Here is a 23,439-nt window from a genome sequence, read left to right as displayed (position 1 = left end):
CTTCCCTGCAGAAGCAACGAATCTTTGACCGAGTGCACAATCGCGTCCTTCACGGACGTCCTCAACAGCCGTCCTCAACGGGAGATTTACGACCTTTCCTATATAGGTCATCAGCTGCCCAGTGACAAAGAGTTTAGCTTGTTGGTAGTGCCGTATATATCGATTCTCCCTTTAAATGACTTAGTCGGAACACCGACAGTTTATATTAGGGATTGTGGGCAAATGTGTGGGCGCTGGTCAGCCGGACGTCCTAACGAATCACCCAAAGACAGAGAGGAGTGAATTTGTACACGGACAGCAGACAAGGGACTAGTCGCACACGAAATACGGATAGTACATTACACGGGTTTGCCGCGCTATTGTCGCTAATATCAGTCAGGAGCTGCAACCACTCACAGTTCCAACCGCAGTAGTTGATCACAAGCCGCAGCGGTGCATGTGGTATACCGACGGCTGGGGCGTATAGCTCCTTGCGTGCACTGTTTCTGAAACTCCCCGTTATCGTCATATCTCGGCCGGTATGACATGACAGACCATTTCTATAGGAGGAGGATGTTCACGTGTTCCGTTTCATCCACCAACGTGCATTTAGTGCCTCCAGTTCTGCCGCCAATGTCCGCTAGCGATTCACAAAACTCGAGTTGTTTCATTAACCCCCCACCCTTCCACTTATTCTCTTTTTTTTTCTCCCCGCTTTATTTGAGAAAACCTAAAAAGGAAATTGTCGTGGGTGACATGGTAAGGAGGCACGTATAGTGCCCGACATGGGCATGCCACCCTTACAGCAGCATCCCATTGAAGTGGACGTAAGCAGAACGAACACTTCAAAAAATATACAGAACAGTTGTAATGTGTAGACACAAGAGAAAGGGCAAAAGGATAGTATCATTTACGGCAATCAACAGTTATGCAGCCCTTTCTTGTTTGCGTTTGCAACATTAGCAACAGCGAGATCCTGGTAAACGGACGCGGTCACGGCATGTTGGGCACGCCAAAATACTGAGCTGAGCCTGTCGCACTATACTTGTTTTTTGTCAGTGTCCATGAATCCAGCGCTGTAATCAAGTATCACGACCACCGAGTGACGTGCCCCTGATAAGTTAAGCACGTGCAGACGAGAGATCATCGCGCCATTAGCGTTTAATTTCGGCGAAGGCTCGCGATCTTTATTAATAGAGAAGTCACGGAGCGGTATAGCCATGCATTATGAAACGAATATCATCAAGGTCGGAGTGGGGAAACGGCTGAAATGATACGTGGAGCTAGATTAAGGTGCGGCTCTCGCTATATAGTGTGTAATGTATGCGCGATTGGCAAACAGTTTCACACGCTGTTGCCCTTTTCCGCATACCGTTATATCGCAATAGCAGATACTAAACGGGCCTGCATATATGATGCGTGTGAGCTGTAAAATGCGTTCTACCGGTGATAAAGGGCGGCGACGAAGGCGGCAAGTCCTATCAGTTAATGTGGAAATGGCGATGTATGGCCTAATTAACGAACGAGCGTTGATTAAGTAAAGACTGAATTCGAGTCTACAAAATTAACTTTCCCCAGTCTTGACGCTGTATGGCCCGGTCTGCTGGAAGGAAACAAATTTGGATGTTATAGTTTGTAGAGCTCTTCAATCGCAGGCCACTTTTAGGGGAGCTTGTTCGCGTGTGTGTGTGTGTGCGTTGCCCGTATATGCAGTGAGTGGGTAACGTTAGTAGCTTCTTCATAACTATACTCGGTAATGCAAGAAATATGCTGTAACCGTCATTCCTTAATATGGCAGCTTTACGTGCTAGGCGATGACGCTGACCAATAATTGTTCGAGAATTTTCGACATTCATTAGAACTAATTTAGCCACCTTCATCACCATAAAAAAAATTCCTTACATAAGATTCATCATTGTGATGAAACAGTCAAGTTTACAACTTATTTTATTTAATTTTTTTGGTTCAGTTATGTGCGCTTACGGGTTTGTCTCGCAGCTTCCTCAGGCGACTATCTAGGGTTGTTTGTGCAATTTTATCTGGCAACCCTTGTTTCAGGCAAATGCGTCGTGTGCGCAGAATTTAGCTGAAGAATCAACGATCGCATCAGCGTTGCGCAGAGCTCAGATCTAAACGAAGGTTTCTTCTAAGCTATATATAGTTGATGTAAATACATGACTGTCCTGCAGCGTATGCTACTAAGGACAAAACACCGCGGAAGCGAGAAACCAGTGTGTAACCTTGCATCCTTTATGTGTCCTTAATTACATCAAGGCTGTGTGTATACGCTGTAATGTAATCCCAAACCTATAAAGCCAGGCTCTTTCGTCGTCTGAGCGTCGGAATTAGAGGAATCAAACGAGTTCGCGGGTATCTTGCGCAAGCTCTGTCTGAAGCTATTAACTCCGGCGAGCATGGTATAGCCACTCGTCGTTGACACGTCATCTCCGTGCGAGGATGGATTCGATGGATTCTCAAGACAAGTACGAATAACCTTTCGTGGAAGCCGTATAGCCATATTCCTCCTGTGCCAATTATATATTTCCTTATTTTTGGCTTGAACGCGCCGAGAAGCACTTCGCGCCTGAAAGTTGGCACGGGTTGCCTTATGGGCGCAGCCTTGACATTGTCCAGTCGGCCGTATAGGAGCCCCGCGGACAAGAAAAAGCAAAGAAGGACGTTCGACGTTGCTCGCCGCGCACGCGTTTATTTTTAGGCCTCGGCGCGCTCTGCGCCGCGGTGCCCCTTCGCGATCGAGAGATGAGAAGGGCACGCCGCACCAGAGATATATATTCCAGCTGGAAAGGCTGCGTGCATATGCTTTCAAACACGGCCGATGGAGGAGGAGATCTTGTCTTGGGATTCGAGGAATCGTGTATAGATGCGATTCCTTGCGCGAATGAGCCGTTTACTGTGCAAGAAATCGACCGGATTTTTTTTTTTTCGAGGGTGTAGCGCGAAAAGCCACGCGGAAGAAAGACTCGGCAAGACCGAGTAATTATGTATTATGTAAATAAAAGTATTACGTGACGAATATATAAAACCGTGAGATAAGGTATAGCTGTAGCAACATTTGTTTCTTTTCTTTTCTTTTAGTGGCACAAGCACCAAGGTGACACTCTTTATTTCTTGCGCAGCAACTTCCGGTTACGTACTGACTTTCGGTTTGTCACACAGGTGGGACGAAATTGAAGATAAATCGTAGAAAAATAAAAACAGGTAGATATCGATGGCTCTACTTATGGCTGATGGTAGATATGACATCAGAGCACATGTTTAGTACAGTAGCGAGCTAATTAAGTGTGAGGAATAATTAGAAACAATTAAGGAAAGTCTCATCGCCGTACACCAAAGCACACAATCGGACACTTTATAGATACCCAGCACCGCATCAGTACAGGTTTGGCTCCATGTGCGTGGCGGTTTCCCGCCCGCTCCATTCGCCGTGGAAATAGACGACGAGGACGCCGGGCCTAATGTAGTTTGTATCGTTTACATCAAGAATTCACCAGCATTCTCTGTGTCGTTTTCGTAGTTCCTTTTAAGAACACAAAGTTAACACAAGAAAAACACAAAGTTAACCCAAACAATACACCAAGGTCCACCAACGCCGAGGTGCGAGTGCCACTAGCTGACACCTATAGTCAAGAATTGGGGTCGTTTCTCTCTCTCTCTCTCTTTTTATCACCTCACAAAATAAGAATCCAGGCGGAGTTCGGGTTCTGTTGGACGACGACAAGGGGGCTAGTCGTTCCGTTATTTCAAAATGCACATAGCTTATTAAGCGCGAATACACAATGGAAGGGTCGAGCATATACTTAATGTCCTCTGTGTTGTCAGTTGAATCCACTGTGCGTCCTGGTTCTATACTTGCTGTGTCGCCGACGCTATTTCTTGGGTACAGCATAACTTATAAGGTCGTTTTAGTATATGCAAGCCGCAACTATCTGGGGCCGTTGGGTTCATGCGATGCATGCCGCGACTGCATCCGTATACTTGGTGATAAATGCGCGCGGCTTCTTAAGAGTTCGCAAACACCGCTTGCGCGATCGCGCATGAATGATTACGCAGGAGGCCTTTGAGATGCACCGCAGCGACAACTGCCATCTTGGCGAAGGTGCAGCCGTCCAATTAAGCGAAGCCGCGCCCGTGCAATATACGCGGAGGCAGTTTTCGGTGTGCAGTTGAGCGCCTGGCTAAGGGGATGTGAGTGGAGTGCGTAGGCTTTATATGATTATTATGTCTCATGGTCTCACCACATCTGTGATGGTCGTGCCCGTGGGATACGCAGCGACGTCTATATAGGCGTGGTCTCGGTCTAATCTATGTAACGGCTGGAGCGCGCACTTCCGTGTGGTCGGTCCGTGTGAAAGATTGATAACACAGAACTCGTTTTAATTGGAGAAATTAAAGAAAACTTATATTCTGGTAATGGATGTACAGTTGAACAAAGGAAAACATCGCAGCGTAGGACGCAACGTCCGCTCTGTCTGGTCTCTCACGAGCGTCTCCTCGTCTCTCTCTCACACACGCACACACACGCGCACACGGTCCGTCCCCTCTCGTCGTTGAACCTCCACCCCGCCTCCAAGATGTAAACATAACAGGAGCGACGCCCTGGTCTTCGTCAATCACCGAATGCATAGGTTGCCTCCGGCGAGAGGTGGTGCCGTCTCCATACCGTGTTCCGGCCAGACGAGGGGTCCATTTCGCTTTCTCTAGGAAAGGCGTCTGGAGTGCGCACGTGCGGTTAAAACAAGTACAACAATACAAATTAGAATAGTCCGTGTCAACGCGAAAACGAACATTGTTAAAGAAACGCCGTCATCTTAATGTCTACGTGATGAAAGCCTCTCCCATCCGGAGATCTCCCAAGTATACACTGTTGTTCCGTGTCAACCGAATTCGCCCTACCTCCGCGAACTTCCTTATCCTGTAACTCCATGTATAGTCCCCTACTACCGCCGACTGTATCAGCACGGCCGCTCGATGAAACGCACGAGCAGCTTTTCCAATTGATACCCGTTTTATACGACTACGGCTAGGCCACCGCATGTATTTTCTGTGCTGTGCATGACCGGTACCGTAGAAACATAAAACGCAAAGAAACATATGTAAACACCTCTGGCTACGAGTGGGTTTTGTGGTATACGAATTGTTTCTGACGGCGAATGGGGGGGATCCAATATGATACTTTCGCTTTATCTTCTATTACCGGTCTTGTCGAGTGCTGATTACGCACGCGCACGTACTCCTGCAAACCCTTACTGAACATTGGACGGTGTCGTAAAGATAAGGCGTTAACCCTGTGCTAAAAGCTGCTAAAGTGCTTTCTATTGCCTTGGGAGTTTATCGGCAGGCGTGTGGTTGCCTCCTTGACCACCTGGTGTGTGTCCTATGTGTGATATGGCACTGTCGTTTGACTGTCGTATCACTCTCTGACGGGAGCGGCAGAGACTGCCGTTGACATTCCGGTGACGCGAATACTTTATCAGGTTATACATTTACCCGAGCGCCGAGATGGCTCGAGTGGCGTGATTACGTTAGGCCGTCCTATAATACCGTAAAACCAGTTTTTCTACAGGCGCCTATGCTGGGGCTACCACAGCAGAGTCGGCTTACGCAGAAACTGTAAAACCAGTTCACGGCCACTGGTACAAAGTATATACACATGCCAGCCGGTTCTCTTGGAACTTCGCCGCTGCACGGCGCATGCGTGGAAGACGGGCGTTGTCTGTCGAGCTCGCGCCTACATTGTTTCTACTTGTTTTGCATGCGTCTGACCTTGGCGCGAGGAGAGACGGATATCATATGTAGTCGTGTGAGGCCGCGTGCAGTCGCGAGCCCTCGTACGTAACCTTGGCGTGACAAGACCGTGGCGGCCGCGCTAACGTGACCAGAAGACTTCGTGCGACGGCAAGTGCAGCCCCCCCCCCCCCCCCCTCCCCCCGCAGGAGTGTGTACACATTTTGCTCGGATTCTTTCTGATAACGCTCATTTATGATAACTTAAGCTACTCCGATATCACGTTAATTTGCATCTGAATAAGTCCGAATGGATTGAACTCCGCGCGAGCTTGGGCGGAGGATTAACTCCCATGGTATTCAGAAATGCATCTTAACTTGAAGCCCACGCTTGACTTGATTTAAATGACGGCTGCAGCGTGAACGTGCCCAAGACGCTCATTGCGTTTCCTTCGGCGCGTTCATGAACGGCGCGTTCATGACGGGCGTCGTTTAGATCAAGTATACGTCAGCTTCAAGTTAATTATGCACTTCTGAATACGGATGTTGCCAAGTCTCGAGTTGGCTCGGAGTCCGAGCGCCTGGCTCACGTGTAATTGGTCTCTTCGCGCAAGGCGCAAGACTGAGACACATCGCGGAATTTCGATTTTCTCCTCGATGTATACGCGATAACGGTGCGGGCATACGACACAGCTTTGCAGATTCAATTTCTCAAATTTTAACGCACACCGCAGTCGGCGGACGATGGCCGAATTAAAGAGAGGGGGAGGAGGAAGGGGGTTTAGAGAGAGACAATTGAGGAGGCGTTTGATATAACTACGCCATACATGTCACACACGGCGACGTATATACGAAAGGGGGCAATCAGCAAAGCTTATTCTACTCGCAACAGCTTCTTTTGAGTGCGTCATTGACACAATGAATGCGAGTGTAGCAATGTTTGTCGGAACTAGCCGTGACATGCCGTACGAAGAATAAGAAAGAAAGCAAAAAAAAAAAAAAAAGAAAGAAAGAGGGTGAAGCGTTCCGCCGTCGGAGTTAAGAGGCCGCTCTGACCTCTACCAAGGTGAGGCTCGGCTCGAAGTGACAAAGAGACCGCAGGGGAAAAGAAAAAAAGGGGTTTGGAGGCCGGCGCCAGCGAGTCTGGCGGAGCAAGATCGCGCGATGCTTTCTTTCTCCATCGGAACCGCGATAAGCGTGTATAGTGACGCGTGCCACAACACTGAGAGAGATAAAGTGCACTGCGGCATGGAGCGGCCGCGCGAGATAATGTCAGAAGTGGGAGGAAGCGGCGAGATAGTGTGCGACTGGCGTCGACGCAGTGTGCGTGGCGTCATCGCTGTGAATGCGCGCCGGTCGACCCACTCGGAAGAAAGTGGGTGGGAGTGTTCCTTGGAGTGCCCTATTGCACGCTGTGTGATAGATGGCAGAGAAGGGTTACGCTTGTGGCTCTATCTATGTAGTTCGGCGGGTGTTCGGCGCGCAGTGGCGGAAATTGAGAGCGCTCTTCCGAGTATGAGAACAATCGGAACACGCGCGGTCGTCGATATTAAAGTCCCTAGACATTTTTTTGCTTAACATCTAGGGACTTGTTAACATCTAGGGACTTCAGTCGATATATGCTTTCGGAAAAGGCTGAGCGACGATCACACTGTCTCGATTTGGGGACCGGCCGTTCGTGTTCTGGCGGGGTCTCCCTCGGGTGGTCGCGACTCGTGGGCGCAGTTTGTTCAGTCATTCGGCATTTCGTTCGAGGTTCCACGCGACTACTTTCCTCATTTGACAACTAATAGTTTCTTTTCGTTTCCTTCGTGATTTTCATTAAAAGGTATTTGCCTACTCCTTCCATCTTTTAAATTTTTTTTCTTCACAGAAGCCTGCATGCCTATACCGAAATTGTGTTTCGTTCCATATGTGTTTTTATTTTTATCTACTATCATTCCTCGTATTTTTGCGATCTTGGCCATGTGCCACTACTACAAGAGGGTCCACTATATACTACTACCGCAGCTGCTGCTACTGACACCGGCCCTGGAGATGGTGTGGTAGTAAACTGGTCCGATCCCTGAGGCGCCGTGATGAATAGCGAGCTGATCCCGGAGGCAGTGTATAATGGGGTTCGCGCGTGAAACACGTGGGTCGTGTGGTGAGCGTTTGTATAATCGCTACGTTGCAAAACGCGTTGCAGTGAGATGAACAATGTTAAAGGCATTTAGTTAAAAAACCCTTCACGAAATCAGCGCTAAATTTCAAAGCGTGTGTTGGGTCGGCATAATTTTCTTCCCGATATTTCTGTCAAGAAATCATTCAGTGTCCGATTACCTTTGTTTTTTTTTTTTTTTTCAATGGTTGTGTTCTCGGTTCGATTCCAGAAATTCACACTTGGGTACCCACTACTGCAGGTTTGAAACCCGGTAATATACATAACGGAGCAATGCATTGGCGTTCCAGTTACTTTCTTAACAAAACGTCGTTTTGTGCACTGAGTTGCAAAAGTAACTGGAACGCCAATGCATTTCTCCGCTAAGTTCGGGAATTAATATCTCAAAACTGGTGTTATCCCGAGATTTCGTTCCAAGTGGGATCCATCGCCTTGCGAACTCCTCGTCTAGAATTTGTAAATTGCAGTATGGGCCATAAAGGGTAAATAGGTAAAAAACTAAATTAGTGAATTTTCGTTAATTAGTCGATTATGCGTTTCAATTTTTTTTTTCGTGCTAGCAATGTCCGCCTCTTCGAGTAGACCAGCTCACGAACTAGAATTGTGCTATGTGCCACAGGCAACCTTTAAAATTGTGTTCGCTGAAACGCCCGGTAATAGTACGTAGACAAAAATGTGCACCGGTTTTTTTTTTTTTTTTTTCTCAAATAGCTCTTTCCCTATCTCTCTGAGCCAGTGACTTGATAGCGCAAGCTATTCGTCCGAATCGCGGAAGTTCAGCGCGAACTACGCGTCGGTGGCGATGCGGAACAGATGAAAGCCCAGCGCAAGCACCGTCGACGGTGCAATGCTTTTCTTCTCTCGTTATCGGCGCGTATCGGACTCGCTCGCTTTCCTGCATATACACGCGCGTGTCGGCGACGGCACTTAATTGGCTTTTCCGAGAGCTCTCGTGGGAGCACGGGGTTCCGAGTGAACTACTCGCAGTGTATCACCGTATCACTGTGGCGCGGCTTCCGCGAGCTGTGTTGCGTAAAGGCCGATGAGTGTGTGTCGTGGTGTGCGCTGCGTGTTTCGCGAAAAAAAATGACTGAGGTATAAGAACGAGAAGAAACAGTGGCGATCGGTATATTAGTGTTAATAGCTCTTTTATAACACCCCCCCCCTCCCCCAATTCCCCTCACGCAATGTTCCAGACCTGGAATCCGTGACGTATATATGCATAAATAAAGAGATACGTAATATCTTGTTTCAGTTAGACTGACAGCTGCAGTTATATATTGTTCTGGTTTCGTTTTTTGTTAATCTTACTTTTTTGCATTCTTTTTCCTCCCCTTGGAATAATTATCTTCAGTTTGCACCTTTCGCCCGATGTTCTTTGACTGCCCCTTTTATTCGGGCTGGGTACGATAGTTGATATGCGCGATAGTTGAGGATATCATGCATGATCATTATTATTATATTTCCATTCTCCCGCCAATTTTTTTTGTCGACTTAATTGGCTTCTCGTCAAAAGTCACTGAAAAGGACCGCATTTCTTCGATTGTTTGTTTGCTTGCTCGCTTTCGTTTCTCTGCGCCTCGGAGCAACCGAATCTCTAATCAGACGGATCATTTTCGCACCTTCCAGTGTACAGTGAAGAATTGGGAGTTCAGTGTGCTGTTTTGCGCGCTCGTGCAACCGCGCCTTCGTTTGTTTCGTTCGATGGCTCACGATTGGCCGTCTTCTCTCTCTCCGCAGGCGAGACGACGACGTACGTGCTGCGCGTGGCCGTCCGCGCCCGTCAGCGCGCCCTGGGTCCCCTGCACCCGGGCTTCGACATCAACGGCATCATCCACGACGGCCTGTGCAAGCTGCTGCCGGAGAACGCGCACAAGCTGTGCAGCGGACGCCTGCACGTCTCCCTCACGCGGGTGTCGGACGGCAAGAACGTGCTCCTCTCGCACTTCGAGACCCGCGAACACCTCGTCGAGGTGAGTGTGTGTGTGTGCACAGTCAAACACACATTCACACTATAAAAGGTCGCGTTAATTAAAAGCGCCATCTGTGAGACATTGTCCCGGTTGACCAACGAACGAGCATCTGTAAACACGCGTGGGACAACGGCAGCATTCTTGCGCGACCGGGTTGTATGTGTACTTCAGTCGATCCCGGATATATATAACCCGGATATAGCGAATTATTGTGTATAACGAACAGCAGTAAACCCCCCTGGAAAATTTTTGCCTGCAATTTTTATTTTACATATACCGAATTACCTATAATATATCGAACTTTTTTGGGATCCCCTTCACATTCGATACATCCGGGTTCGAGTGTATATATAGAGCACGACAACTAGTGCACGAATGCGTGCGTAGCCCCGGATAATCGCGAAACGGCAGGCACGCGCTGCGTGTGTTTCGGAGCGCGCAGAAAGTGGGTCGAGTGGCCGCGCGCATCGACGCCACGCGTCCAATGTTTCCGCGCTTTTCGTTACAAAACCGCGAGCTCGACGCTTGTCGGTGCGTGATACTGCCGCCATCAGTGATTGCGCCCCGCAAACGAGAACGGTTTAGCGAGATGCTACGCGGAAGGCGCGGCCGATATACCGCGGCATGCGGGTGCCCTATACCGGCTTCCGATCGACGCTCAATCGCCTTTAGTGTAAAGAGCGCGCGCAACCGAAGGCTGCAGGGAGCGATAAACCCACGCGGACGAACAATAAGCGCTCGTGTCATGCGTTTGTATATACGCAGCGTTCGCTCACTTTCACGCGCCTTTGTTGTTTCGCTATAAGGCCGTTAGCTCCCGATAGTGCGTGTGACTGATGCGGTATACCGAGGGGTGCCTCTTTCTCTTTTATCGCTGCTCGAACTACCGGATGAACATAACGTCGGAACGCAGCTTTGGGTGCTTGAAGTCCCCACGACGAAGTCTCGACTCTCGACCACGGCCGCTGGACTAAAAAAAAAAAAGTGCGGCCTGCCGCGTCTGGCGCGTTGCATTGGGAGCGAATGTGACAGCCGTAGTTGCATTGTCGGCCGCTTGGCCGGGCCGAACCAACGCCTCCTATAGAGGAGGCGTTGGCCCAACGGCGCTAGCCATCGGCGATGGAACGCGTCGGCTTGCACGCGCGACGGCGTTCCAAGCGCGTTCCTGACGCATTTGCTATGCCGATGCCGCGGCGGATCACACCGTTTTCGATGCACGCGGCAAGCCGTACCATTTTATTGCGATAGCAATTATACGGACACTCAAAAGCAGATTTCTGCCGTCGCCGTCGCCGTGAGGTTCCGTATGACGTCAATGGAGATGAAATCGTTGCCGCGCGCCGAACGCTGTATATGCGAGTGAAAGGGCGCGAGGGGCGCGCGAACGCACGGCGGAGAACAAACGCGCGTTCTGCGCCGTGCTCGCTTATGGGTTGCAGAAGTAAGCGTCTCTTTCCTCCTTTACAATCACCATATATGTAGAGCAAACGCGCCTTCTTCCGACGCGCGAGAGGCCGTGGGGGATGGGGGGAGGGGGAGGGAAGGGAGGCGACGTTTAGCTGCGGAACCAAGTGCCTATTTATACCAGAAGCTCCGGCAACAGTCACCAACGCCGCACGCATTTTTAGCGAACGCGGGAAAAACGCCGACGGCGTCGACAACAGTTCTGCGTGTTGCCGGTGCTGCTGCATGTCCAAGTTTATACAGCTGATAAAGCTAATATCATTACTCCGTATAGCTCTCTACAAATTTGCTATCGCAATTGATGCTTCGCCTTTCAGGTGAAACTGTGACAACTTTTTTTTTTATTGCGATAGCAATTATATGGACACTCAAAAGCAGATTTCTGCCGTCGCCGCGCGCCGAACGCTGTATGTGCGAGTGAAAGGGCGCGCGTGGCGCGCGCTTTCACGGGGAGTGAACGCACGGCGGAGAACGAACGCGCGTTCTGCGCCGTGCTCGCTTAAGGGCTGCAGAAGTAAACGTCTCTTTCCTCCTTTACAATCACCATATATGTAGTGCAAACGCGCCTTCTTCCGACGCGCGAGAGGCCGTGGGGGAGGGGGAGGGAAGGGAAGGAAGGCGACGTTTAGCTGCGGCACCAAGTGCCTATTTATATCAGAGGCTCCGGCAACAGTCACCAACGCCGCACGCATTTTGAGCGAACGCGGGCAAAACGCCGACGGCGTCGACAACAGTTCTGCGTGTTGCCGGTGCTGCTGCATGTCCAAGTTTATACAGCTGATAAAGCTAATATAGCTTTATCCGTATAATTCCGTATAGCTCTCTACAAATTTGCTATCGCAATTGATGCTTCGCCTTTCAGGTGAAACTGCGACAACTTTTTATCCAGCGGCCGTGTCTCGACAATGGCCGCAAATTATGTGGGGTCGTTAATTGCTCGTGTGCGTCACAGTGTGAAACCATTTAAGACGTATATATCGCGCGAGCGCGACAAGAACGCAGTAACTGTGAGTACACGCGCGCACGCACAAACGCACACGCTCCGGACACACGCACGCGCTGCCAGCTTCCGCTACAGTGACCTGTGTCACTGAGTTTTTCTTTTTTTTTATGAGTGCGTTTCTTTGACCCTTTCGCCCGTTTCTGTGGTGGTCGGTGGTTGTTGGTTTGCAAGACTTTCACCGCCAATACAAAGGTGCCGATGCAAAGGGCGCCTGCTCTCCCGCTATATACCGCGTTCGTCGCCAATGAATAACCGAGACGCACGGCCTGTCCACCTATACTATACCATTGCAGATGTGCTGGAATAGATCTCCTACTAGTCTTTGATTTATCGCGAATACAGGCAGCAAAGAGCAACTGCAGCGCAGACAAGTGCGAAACTAGAGAGCGAGGGGAAAAAAAAAAAAACGAACGCAAACTGAATCGGCTGCACCTTCGCAGACCTGTCGTCTCCGAGAGCGCGGTAAACGGAGCGCGTGACCAGCGGGGGTCGTACGATCGCCTCCTCGTTCGATCTGACTGGCGCATTTCTTCCGAGTCGGCTGCTTTTCAAGGTTCTCTCCTTTCGTCGGCGTGTGCAGAAGAAGCCGCCGACGCACGCGTTTGTATCTGTTGCGATCACGGCCGGGAAGAGACGCGCATGGAAACGTCGCATCGTGCGCCGCCGGCGTGGGAGGTTACGTAATCGTGTCTGCCCATTCTCCGTTTTTTTTTTCCTTCGAATCACGAAGGCCATCATCATACGCGGCCAATTATACCTTTTTTTTTTTTTTTTCGTCGTGATAGCGCCGCCGTACGACTAAATTCCGGTGTGCATTCCTCTCGAAAGACCGTACCGCGTTGCGGAAGCTTTAAAGCGCGGTAACCACACGGAGAATGTTCTCGACGCGCTTTTTAAGCGTTGCGCGCCGCGCTGCGTCAGCGCCTTGACTGCCCCCTTACGCTCGCTCAAAAGTGTTCGACGTAGTCGGTAATTAAAGCAAATGTGTCATATGCAAATAATAATAATAATAATAATAATAATAATAATAATAATAATAATAATAATAATAATAATAATAATAATAACTATTATTGTAAAACCTAAGTACGGCCAGCAGTGTGTATCTGATTTTGACTCTGTTGCGCATTAAAGCACCGCTCTTTTGGAAAATGTCATCATCAGCGCCATTAGCGTATTTTTAACGTTACGCCTAACATTTTTTCCCATTCCATTGCTCATTGCGAGGTCCCTAACTTCTTCTCAAGCTTGTTTGTTAACCTCAAGGTTCTGCCCCATACGTTAGTACCGGTAGGCAAAACATCAATGTCACCCTTAATTTGGTACCGGTAGGTAAAACATCAATGTCACCCTCGGCCGGGGGCCGAGACTGTATATATTCCGTTTTTGTGCGTTCGTGCACGTGTATGTGCGCGTGTCTCTGTCTGTTGATCCCATCATGTCCCCTCCTCCCCCAATTTCATAACATACACTCCGACATATGCACTCATACGTATACACCTAACCTCACCTAACCCAACGTGAATCTACAGATATCTATAGAACGATCTTTTATTTTGTTGTTCTTGCAGGCACTGAAATGCAGCTGCTTCATCCCCTTCTACTCCGGCCTGAGGCCTCCGAAAATTAACGGAGTGGTGAGTGAACCAGTTCGGCTTTGTGCCAAAAACCCTATAGTTTCGGTTTTGGTTTGACGTGGCTTTCTGACGCGCGCGTGGTCGCCGCAGGCGTACATGGACGGCGGCTTCAGCGACAACCAGCCGTCGCTGGACGAGAACACGGTGACCGTGTCGCCGTTCGCTGGCGACAGCGACATCTGCCCCATCGACGACTCCTACAACCTGACGCAGATCAACTTCAGCGGCACCAGCATCTCGGTGAGTGGCCCGCGGTGCAACTGGAGGGGGTGCGTGTCTGTATACCCAAACGAGCACCGCTAAATCAAAAGAAAGGCTATAAATACGTCGCTGCACTTTCCCAATGCATCGGCGTGATTTGTCTGGATTGGTGCTTGCCTCGTCAGTATACGTCATTATGTCACGCGTCAATCCAGTTGAGAACTATTGAGTGTGTATACGGGCTAGTATATGGCGCCCGCATGGCCCACGGTATAGTGCGGTGCTTTCGTGCAGCTGCTGTGAAATTATAACTCATTTACTTCAGCCCGCAACCGAAGGGTTCGCAGCGTACGATTAGTCAACTATACCTTATTTTTTTTTTTTTCATTGCTACATATAGGGCTGACACTCACTATGGCGAGGCTAGCTGCGTCCTTACCCTGTCACACGAGCGCATGTCGCTCGTGTGCCATGTAATGACATGTCATGTGACATGACAAGTTCGTTCCCTCTATAATATTATTTTGTAGTTGTGTATGGTGCGCTCCTGCATCATGCGATTGCGTATTTATTTGGTCTATTTCTGCTCTGTGGCTTATTCCTTCTTATGTACTCTTACTTGTACTGCTTTAATTCTTGTATTAATATTAATACAATATTTAGTATTAATTAGGCCCTCGTAGGGCCTAATTAAGCCTGCAGTATTTGTGAATAAATAAGTTAAGATAAAATCCAAGTGTCACGTTGAAAACACGTGACCAACGCCGAGATAAAAGTTAACCGTCGGGTCTCTCTACTGCGCAGATATGCCCGGGAAACTTGTACAGGGCGGCCCGTATCTTCTTTCCCCCCGACCCCGAGATACTGAGCCGAATGTGTCAGCAGGGCTTCGACGACGCTGTTCGTTTCCTCCAGAAGCACGGTAAGCTAATTGCACCAATATTGTGCTTGTTTCTTCTTCTTTTTTTTTTTTTTTTTTTGTGAGAGCGGGGGGGGGGGGGGGGGGGCACTCGTGGTCAATGCCACAGCAGCGTGTCGCACTGTCCCACGTGCTTGTTAAAGGTATTTTAAAATCGGGAATCGGGTAACCGTGCAACACGAGCAGTTTTAGCACGCCTTTAAATTGAGTTTTAGTTAAGAAATTATTGGTGCGGACTCGTAGTCCCATGAAAGAGTGCGCATTAATTTTTGACAATCTGCGGTTCTCTTAACGTGCACATAAATCGAAGTACACAAGCGTTTTTTTTTTTTTTTTTTTTTTTTTTTTTCGCCTAGTTCATCGAAGTGTGGCCGCCGCGGCCGGGTTCGGAACCGCGACCTCGAGGGCAGCAGCGATAGCCACAGGGCTACCGTGGCGAGATCAGCTTGATAACATTGACATGCCCATGTTTAAACGAGAATAATTTGCAGATTTTTCACTCGCGTGGTCTTGTCTGCCTCAGCTCGATTGGCTCTTGCTTATTAGCTGTGCTTTCTGCTCTGGAAGCATTTCCGCTGCGTTGTACCGGAGATAAGCTACATACGAATAAGAGCAAACTCTTATCAGTGATGTCGTGCACTTCGTGTCGTGTTGCACGTGGTGCTTTAATCGTTTTTCTTATTTGCGTCTTGTTTCTTTAATGCCAACAGCCAGCGCTCGGACGCTAAAATCAGGTAAAGCTCGTATTTCATTGTTTCTACGACGATGCCCAAGTCTGGGTTCGCCCTGCCACGTTGCAACTCGAGGCTGTCGGGAGAGCAGCGTACGCTGTCGCAGCACTTATACATATAGGATAGAAACTCACAGACGAAGCTATAGCAGGTAACGAAGATAGCTCGTTTCACCTTGTTTCATCTGACAGCTTGATTGATATAAGGTCACTCGTTCGGTTGAGTGATAAGGCCTAGCCGTGCACTCTGTTGGAATCGCAAATGCTGCTTTCTGTCAAGTACCACTCGACACCAGTGCAATTAACGAAGAGATTTGGGCTAGTTGGTGTCCATGAAATTGCTGTGACATGGTTACGAGCGCGAGCGAAGCAAGCCAAAAAAAGAAAAAAGAAAAGCGCTCTGTCGTGTCCCGACTTTTTTTTTCCGCTTGCTTTGTTCGCGCTAGTAACCACGTCACAGCAACAACACCAGTGCAAGCGTCGAAAGGAATGTAAGCGGATAACAAACGTCAAGCCATGCTACGGTCCGTGTGGTTGCTGCGGCCAAACAAAATTGCGTATCGATTGCAAAATCACGTCTTAGTGTCGCTGTTGAAAAGGGTCTCTTGCCCGTCAGTGCCTTATCTAGCGGAGTCATTCTGAAAGCGAAACTATGCAGCACGCAGGGAAAGAGAGGGGGGGGGGGGGTTGAAGAAAGGCAGAGAGGTCGGCTTGAGCGTTAGTTTGCTCTGGCCTGCTACTCTACACTGGGGAAGGGGGGAGGGGATAAAAAGAGCGATAAGTGATAAGATTAGGAGGTGCGTATGTACATGTCCATCACGTTGAGGTCATACTAGAGCCGTGCATGGAGTCCAGTGGCTTGAAGGAAGGCTACAGTCGCTTCCACAGCTGCGCTGTTGGCGTCAGGCCAAGGACCTAAAACAATCTCTTCAGACATTGGTCTTTTAGTCACTCGCTGAATAGTTGAAATGAGGCTCTGCCGTTCTCGCGCGTACGCTGGACCATGAGCAAAATGTGTGCTCAAGTGTTTCTGGCACTGGGCAGTGATCGCAGAGAAGTCATAGAGAAACATACTTACGTTTCTCTATGGAGGAGTCGCGCAGACGCGCTGGGGCTGCGGGCAGTCAACGGCATTCGACAGTGAAAGTAATTTACTACTTCCTGACTGAGTTCGTCGCGCGCATGCCGCCCGAGGCATAGGGGGCCGGTGTGCTTGAAATTTCCAAATAATAAGCCGCTGTTTCGCACTCAAACTGGAGCGCGGGCGACCAACCGACTTGCCTTAAGAACGACGATTGCCAGAATTGGCGAGCGTCTGCACAGTACACGTTAGGCTAGCTATGTCACTAATATAACCAGCTATACAGCAAGGTCGTAAGGAATAACCTAACCGTCTCAGAACGCTATAGTAGTTTCCTGCATCTAAATCGCAATGGCCGTTGTCATTATTGCTGGGCGACCGGTGACATTGCAAACGACTCGGTTACCCTGAAAGCGTGCGCGCGTTGCTTTGCATAAATTTGCACAAAACTTAGCACAAATGTGACCCGATGCAACGTTTCTTTGCAGACATGATCTCATGCACTAGCTGTTTGGCAGTGCAGTCAAGCTTCGTGGTGGCGCCTCCCGAGGCAAGCCCCGAGCTGAGCGCCGACTCGGACGCCGAGCAAGCGTACGACAACTGTCACAACTGCAAGCAGCGTCAAGAGTTGGCGCTCACTGATAGCCTTCCCGAGGCCATCGTCAGAGGTGAGAGCACCTTGCGATCGCGCCATTCCAGTGAATGTTCGCTGTTACCGCGTCACTCGCTGATCTCTGGCTTTATGACGGCACCAATGAATGCGCGCACTTCAGATGCTGTATAAGTGCGGCACATGATTAAGTTTTGGAGTGTCTAAACACAGCTGGAGCAGATGTCTCGAGCGCTGTATAAACAGGTGTGGCATCGCGTGCGAGTAGGAAGGAGGAAAAAGAATGGGAGAAGGCAGGAACGTTAACCGGAATTGCGTCTCGCAGAGCACTCGCAAAGTCAGGCGCGAAGCCAGCGCGAGGGGGGGGGGGGGGGGGGGGGAGGCACACCAGTCACGTCATCCCCCCTCCCTCCTGAAATTTCTGTGTACCAGTATGCCGCCTGCCCATTTAATTTTCTATTCTGTATGTCAAAAGGCCCGGAGACTGCATCGCATGAATACAAGGCTGTTTGCCTAATCGCTGTTGGGACTCGCGTTGATGTCGGTTTCCATCACACCGCTATCCACCAGTTGTTGCGACGCCGGTTACTAGAACCTCGACCGGCGTTACTACTAGGTAGCGTGGCGTTGTCGGCAGGCTGCAGTCGTCTGGTAGACCATGGCGACCAGGCAGGGGCGAGACAATTTTTAGTGCGAAACTTGCACTGTTTATTTCATGGTTGGTGAAGGATAAAAAGAAGAGAATAATAATAAGAAAATACATTGTGGGGCCGCTTAAATAGGCCCGCTTAAATCGTAGGCGGGATTTTGCTCATGTCAACTTCACGTGACATGTACTGAGTGCGGTCGGGGATTGGCGGCTGCTCCCACTCTGCTAAGCGACGTTGCACATGCTTGCCTCCGTTAGCGGCAACTCGTGGGTCCCGTTTGGTACGCGGAAAGGAGTCTCCCCTTGAGTTGCACAGTTCGTGGAAGGCGGCCCTCCCTCCTGTCACGCAGACACACAAAGGGGCCCGTAATCACTGCGGGGTGCCCACCAGACCAGGGACCACTCAAGACACCCATAACAAATTAGGGATCCATCCTCCGTTTCGATTAGGCATTGTATTCCGATAATCCTTTTTGCACGGGGTGTTACACGGCACTCGTGACATCAGTTAGATATAGTGTTGTCTGGAAACATTACTTTTAGGCTAATGCAGTTATAAAACAGCGGTCTCGGGCAGCGTCTAAAGGTGTCGACAGTTTCGTTTCACGACCACTGACCTGTCCATCCTCTTTGTGCGCAGCCATCCAGGATGCATCTGACCAGCTGAACAAAGGTGTGATCAACTGGCTCTTCAGACACCGTCCTATGAAGCTTCTCTCCATACTGACGATTCCATACGTGCTGCCCATCGACATCACCATCGTCGTTATTTGCAAGTGAGTGCAATAAAAAAAGTTCCATCTGCGTATTGCTTACTTTCCAGATTCATAAATCGTGTGCATTAACCATATTATCTGTGGAGTCCATAGTCATTCCCGCTAAGTTTAGTTCCCTTGTCAGCACAAGAATGTTGCCTTCTCACGAGGACGATAATAGCTGAAATTGCCATCTTAATGTGTCAAGTTACTTCAATTAGTGAAATTTGTTAATTTTCATGTAGTCACCCACCATCGTTTGTACTTTTCTTTATGAATAAGTCTTGCCCGCAGACCGCTGTAAAAAAACAATAATAATAAAAAAAACTTTTAAAAAATTAAAAAGACGACTCGACACACCTAAAAGAACAGCACAATTCAATCGTAAATTGTACCGTAAACAGCGATCACTAATCTATGGTTGTTTCTTGAGCTTGCTTACCATGCGTGAAGTATATAAGTAAGGTTCATGCAACTCCGTTTATGGCTGGTGAGTTTGCTTGCTACACGCTGTTTCTTAGGCTCGAGAGCCTTTTTTTTTTTTCTTTTTTTCAAGATTACGGGGGCCCTTAACCACTTTATATCCAAGTGGAGAAAAGCGTTTGAAGTGAAAATAGGTTGTATCAGAAACACTTTGCCGCAAAAAAGTACTTCAATGCGTTGAGCAGAAGCGGAGTTATTGGCAATCAAACACGGCCTCCGCTGTGCTCCCTTTCCTTCTTCAATGCCTAGGCACTGCGAAGGCTACGGCGGAGTGGGGCGGGGCCGCCACCCTCCGCCTTCGAAATGTCACCGTGACGCGCAGTTCAAATTTCAATTTGGATGTTAACGTAGACGCCACGATTTCCGATTTTCGTGCCTACGACGCGCTAAACGTAAGCCAAACGCGGTTGTCCTTAGCGAGCCGCAGTGCGCTTAGCCAGTGGACACGTGGCGGCCACGGTATCTGCGCTGCGTAGCCCACCGCAGCTACAAATAGCAGTCGCGTATGGGAATGCGCTTTATTACGAAATAAAGCGTCCAGGAGAGAGTGAGGAGCAGGCTTCTGTTTCAAAAGAGAGCGTTTCAGAGAATGGTGACTTCGCGCTCCGCTTGCGAGCTCCATGCACCACGTACGACAGCGAAACTGAGATGTTCGCAGCAGCGTATGCTATCCGCGGACTATGTTATTTCACCAAGCTCGAGCGGTGGTTCAGGGCCCCTTTAACACCTAATTAGCGCTCGTTGCAAACCACAGAGGAAAAGTTCGAGAGTTCCTTGTTAGCACTTGTGTTGTTGATCTTCAGTCATGAATACCATATAGAGATAAGGGGAACATTTAATAACAAGAATTCATTGACGCTTAAATGGCGATGTTTACTTAGTTTTACTCCCGACGAATTTTGCGCACGCATGTCACCATACGTCGCGGCATTATGTCACCAATTTTACTGGCACTCCCACTACCCACTTTCTTAAATAGGCCTACAGCCACCATTTAAATAAATTATTATCTCTCTCTCTGTGCGAGGGAGCTATGCAGAATTGTCCACAGTGCTCAGCCCTTGCGCGTGGCCACTAATACACCCGGACGCAGAGCTCACCCTCGTGTTTCTTCTCGTGCAGGATGTGGCAGCTGCTGCCCAAGATGCGCCGGGAGATCCGCCGCCGGCTCCAGCGCACCGTGGGGGTTGCGCGCGACTTCACTTCCAAGCTGCAGAGCAAGCACCCGCTGTACAGCGCGCGCTTCTCCTGTCAGCTCAACATCACGGAGTTCAACTACACGCCGGACGAACCGGAGCCTCGGCCCAAGACGCCCTCGGGCCCGCCTCCGCGCCGGGTGCCGGCCCCGATGCTGCGACACGACCTGCGCAGCCGCAGCCTCGAGGACCTGGTTCGCGGCAACCCCAGGCTGCAGCAGCGCCACCGGGCCCACCAGCGCAAGTCGTCGTACGCCGGCCTAGCGTTGTCCCGGCGCGCCGGCAGCGAGGACACCACCGTGGTCAGCTCGCTCAACTTCGGCTTCACCATGAACCTGTCGGCGGCCGCCGGCGCGGCCCCCGCCGGACCGCAGGGCGCCGCGGCCGGGGGACCCGTGGAACGCTGCCGGAAGCAGAGCGTCGTCGAAGCACTGCGAACCCTGAGCGAAGACCGCGAGGAAGAGGTGGACGCGGTGGACGCGATCGCGCTGACCAACCAGGCGCTCAATTGGGAGAAGGAGTGCATCGAACGGTGCCAGCGCAAGGAAGATGCCGACAAGCTCGAGCACATCCTGGACGTGACTCAACAGAAGGACGCGCTCATGGCCTTCTACTACACGGACTCGACCACGCACCGGGTCCGCGTCACCGAGATCTTCAACGTGACCGACTCGGCGCCGCACTCCAGGCCTCCGTCTTCCGCTGCGTCGACGACCAACGGCGACGGCGCGCAGATGAGGCGACTAGAGGTGGACACGTCGGCCGGTCCTGGAAACTCGCGAAGAACTCCGCCGCTCCTGAGAATGTCTCCGGTGGACGAAGGAACGCCGACCGGTCTCGGAGAGCCGCCGTGCTTTGACGAGGCCGCCGTCTCGTCGTCATCGGTGACGTCTTCGCCGTCTATGACGGGGAGCGCTTGGAATTCGTCGGCCGAGTACGCGGACGACTCGTCGTCGCCCTCCACGTCCGGACAGTCTTTCAGCTGCGAACACAAGGTGCCTCGCAGGAAGAACTCGGTCGCGTTCGTCAACTGTGGAACTCGCTGATGGAAACCTCGCCACCTTCTACGACGTGGAACGCGTTGAATTCGTCGCCGGTTGTGTGTGCCAACAATTCGTCGTTCGCGCTTCCGCTCCTTGACTGTCTTTCAGCCGAAAACGCCGGACCACTCGCTGGAGAAAACTCCGGTCGAGTTTTACAGCTGTGAAACGCGGTGATGGAACAAGCGGCATCCGAGCGTGAGATATGCTGAACTCTAATGTAATCATGGCATGATGCCACAGCTATGTGCCACATTCTGATTTATGATCTTAGCGTCTTGCTGTTTTTCTGTAGGACCAAAACACTCGTATCTGCATTTTTATTTATATCGTCGTGCATCAAGAAAATGCACGTTAATGATTTTTTTTCTTCTCTTCGTTCGTGCTACTGGTACGGTGGAGAACTTCTTTGAACTCATGGTGATATGCACCTGTGTGACGTTTTACATCAGACGTGCGTGCCAACGTATGATGCAAAAGACATGTGTCATCTCTTCTCGGTGATCAAAAGAGTGATGAAATTGCTCAACTTTCTGCAGCTGTTTGGTGAACAGTTCACTGTAATGTTCCTTGGTTCTGAAAGACACCTCAGGATGGCGGGCTGTCCAAATCAAAGATCTCATGTTATTTATTGCCATGGTGTACAATTGTGGTAATGGATAAAGCTTGATGCCTACGGAGTTCTCGTCTCTTTTGCCGCCATTATTTTCTTTAGCATGTCTAACTGTGCAATAATGCATCATCTAAAAGGTACAAAACGTACCTTAATTTACACTTTCAGTTGGGCCAGCAGGCTTACTGATGAGACGCCTCCAAGGGCAACGATGAAATACAGAAAAGGACGGCGTACTCAAATAAACAACTACAATCGATATAAGTTATGCACAAGCCATCGACGATTATTGTCAATGCAAGCGAATTGCCTGGACGGACGAACGAGCGAGCGACAGCCCTTTCTTGCCGCCCCTCCCCGCAACTCGGTTGCCTGAGAACCCTTTCCCTCGGTGCCTTGCCGGGGTTCATTCGTGAAAGTCGTGAAGAGCGAACGGGTCCACGTGTTGCTCTCCTTAATTGATGATTATTTATTAGAACCTCCTTTGAAACGTGGCGGTGACAAAAAAGTCCCATGTGTTCTTAGCTATCGCCCCAAGGACGCGAAGGCGAAAGCCTACAGTAATTAACATTAATCCACCCTAATCGACCTTAATCCGATCACTAATCAATCATTAATTTGGTAATTATTAATTATTTCTTACACGGCTGAACATGCTTTGGTTCGCTTCTGGCCAACGCCTTCCCGCGCCACCGCTGACCCGGCTCTGCACCTCACGACGCGACCTTGAAACAGAGGTCTAAGGCTTTCGCCTTAATGATCGCTTAGCTGGTGTGTCGGTGTCAACGCCGTCAGAGTTCGACGGAACGCTCGCCTGCACCTGCGGTGTATTTTGAGTGGGCAAGAATTCGTTATGGATTCCCATTCCCATTCGAAACCATTTGAATCACCTGAAATAAACACAAACGAAAACAAGGAAAAAGAACAATGCAAGGAAAAGTTTTATTTCTTCCTACATGTGAGCAGCTGTCGGCCAAGCGCGCACGGAATAAAAACTACCGGTAACCAAACGTCTTGGAAAATCTCGATTCTCCGTGATCTCGACGCAAGAGGTCACGTGTTGGGCCACCACTGCTGGCTACACGAAGCGTTCGCTTGCCAAGGCTGTCTGCATGACGTAGTGCTCCCTCCCCTATATTTTCCTTCCACAGTGCTCTGAACCACTGTATATATATATATATATATATATATATATATATAT

At 49.8% G+C, this 23,439-nt stretch overlaps 1 protein-coding gene across 1 annotated transcript in view; it reads left to right on the top strand.

Annotated features, from left to right (window-relative positions):
- The window catches only part of LOC119450678 (patatin-like phospholipase domain-containing protein 2), a 62,117-nt gene extending 39,812 nt beyond the window's left edge, over window positions 1-22,305 (top strand). The window contains exons 2-8 of the mRNA XM_037714190.2: window positions 9,625-9,857; window positions 13,896-13,961; window positions 14,052-14,201; window positions 14,967-15,084; window positions 17,381-17,560; window positions 18,792-18,927; window positions 20,512-22,305. Coding sequence (XP_037570118.1) covers window positions 9,625-9,857; window positions 13,896-13,961; window positions 14,052-14,201; window positions 14,967-15,084; window positions 17,381-17,560; window positions 18,792-18,927; window positions 20,512-21,631 — 2,003 coding nt within the window. The 3' untranslated portion in view covers window positions 21,632-22,305. The remainder of the gene's footprint in view (window positions 1-9,624; window positions 9,858-13,895; window positions 13,962-14,051; window positions 14,202-14,966; window positions 15,085-17,380; window positions 17,561-18,791; window positions 18,928-20,511) is intronic.
- Window positions 22,306-23,439: the final 1,134 nt, after the last annotated feature.

This window comes from Dermacentor silvarum, chromosome 4 (genome assembly GCF_013339745.2).
Source record: "Dermacentor silvarum isolate Dsil-2018 chromosome 4, BIME_Dsil_1.4, whole genome shotgun sequence".
NCBI classification, from domain to species: domain Eukaryota; kingdom Metazoa; phylum Arthropoda; class Arachnida; order Ixodida; family Ixodidae; genus Dermacentor; species Dermacentor silvarum.
This window is presented reverse-complemented; position numbering and strand designations above follow the sequence as displayed.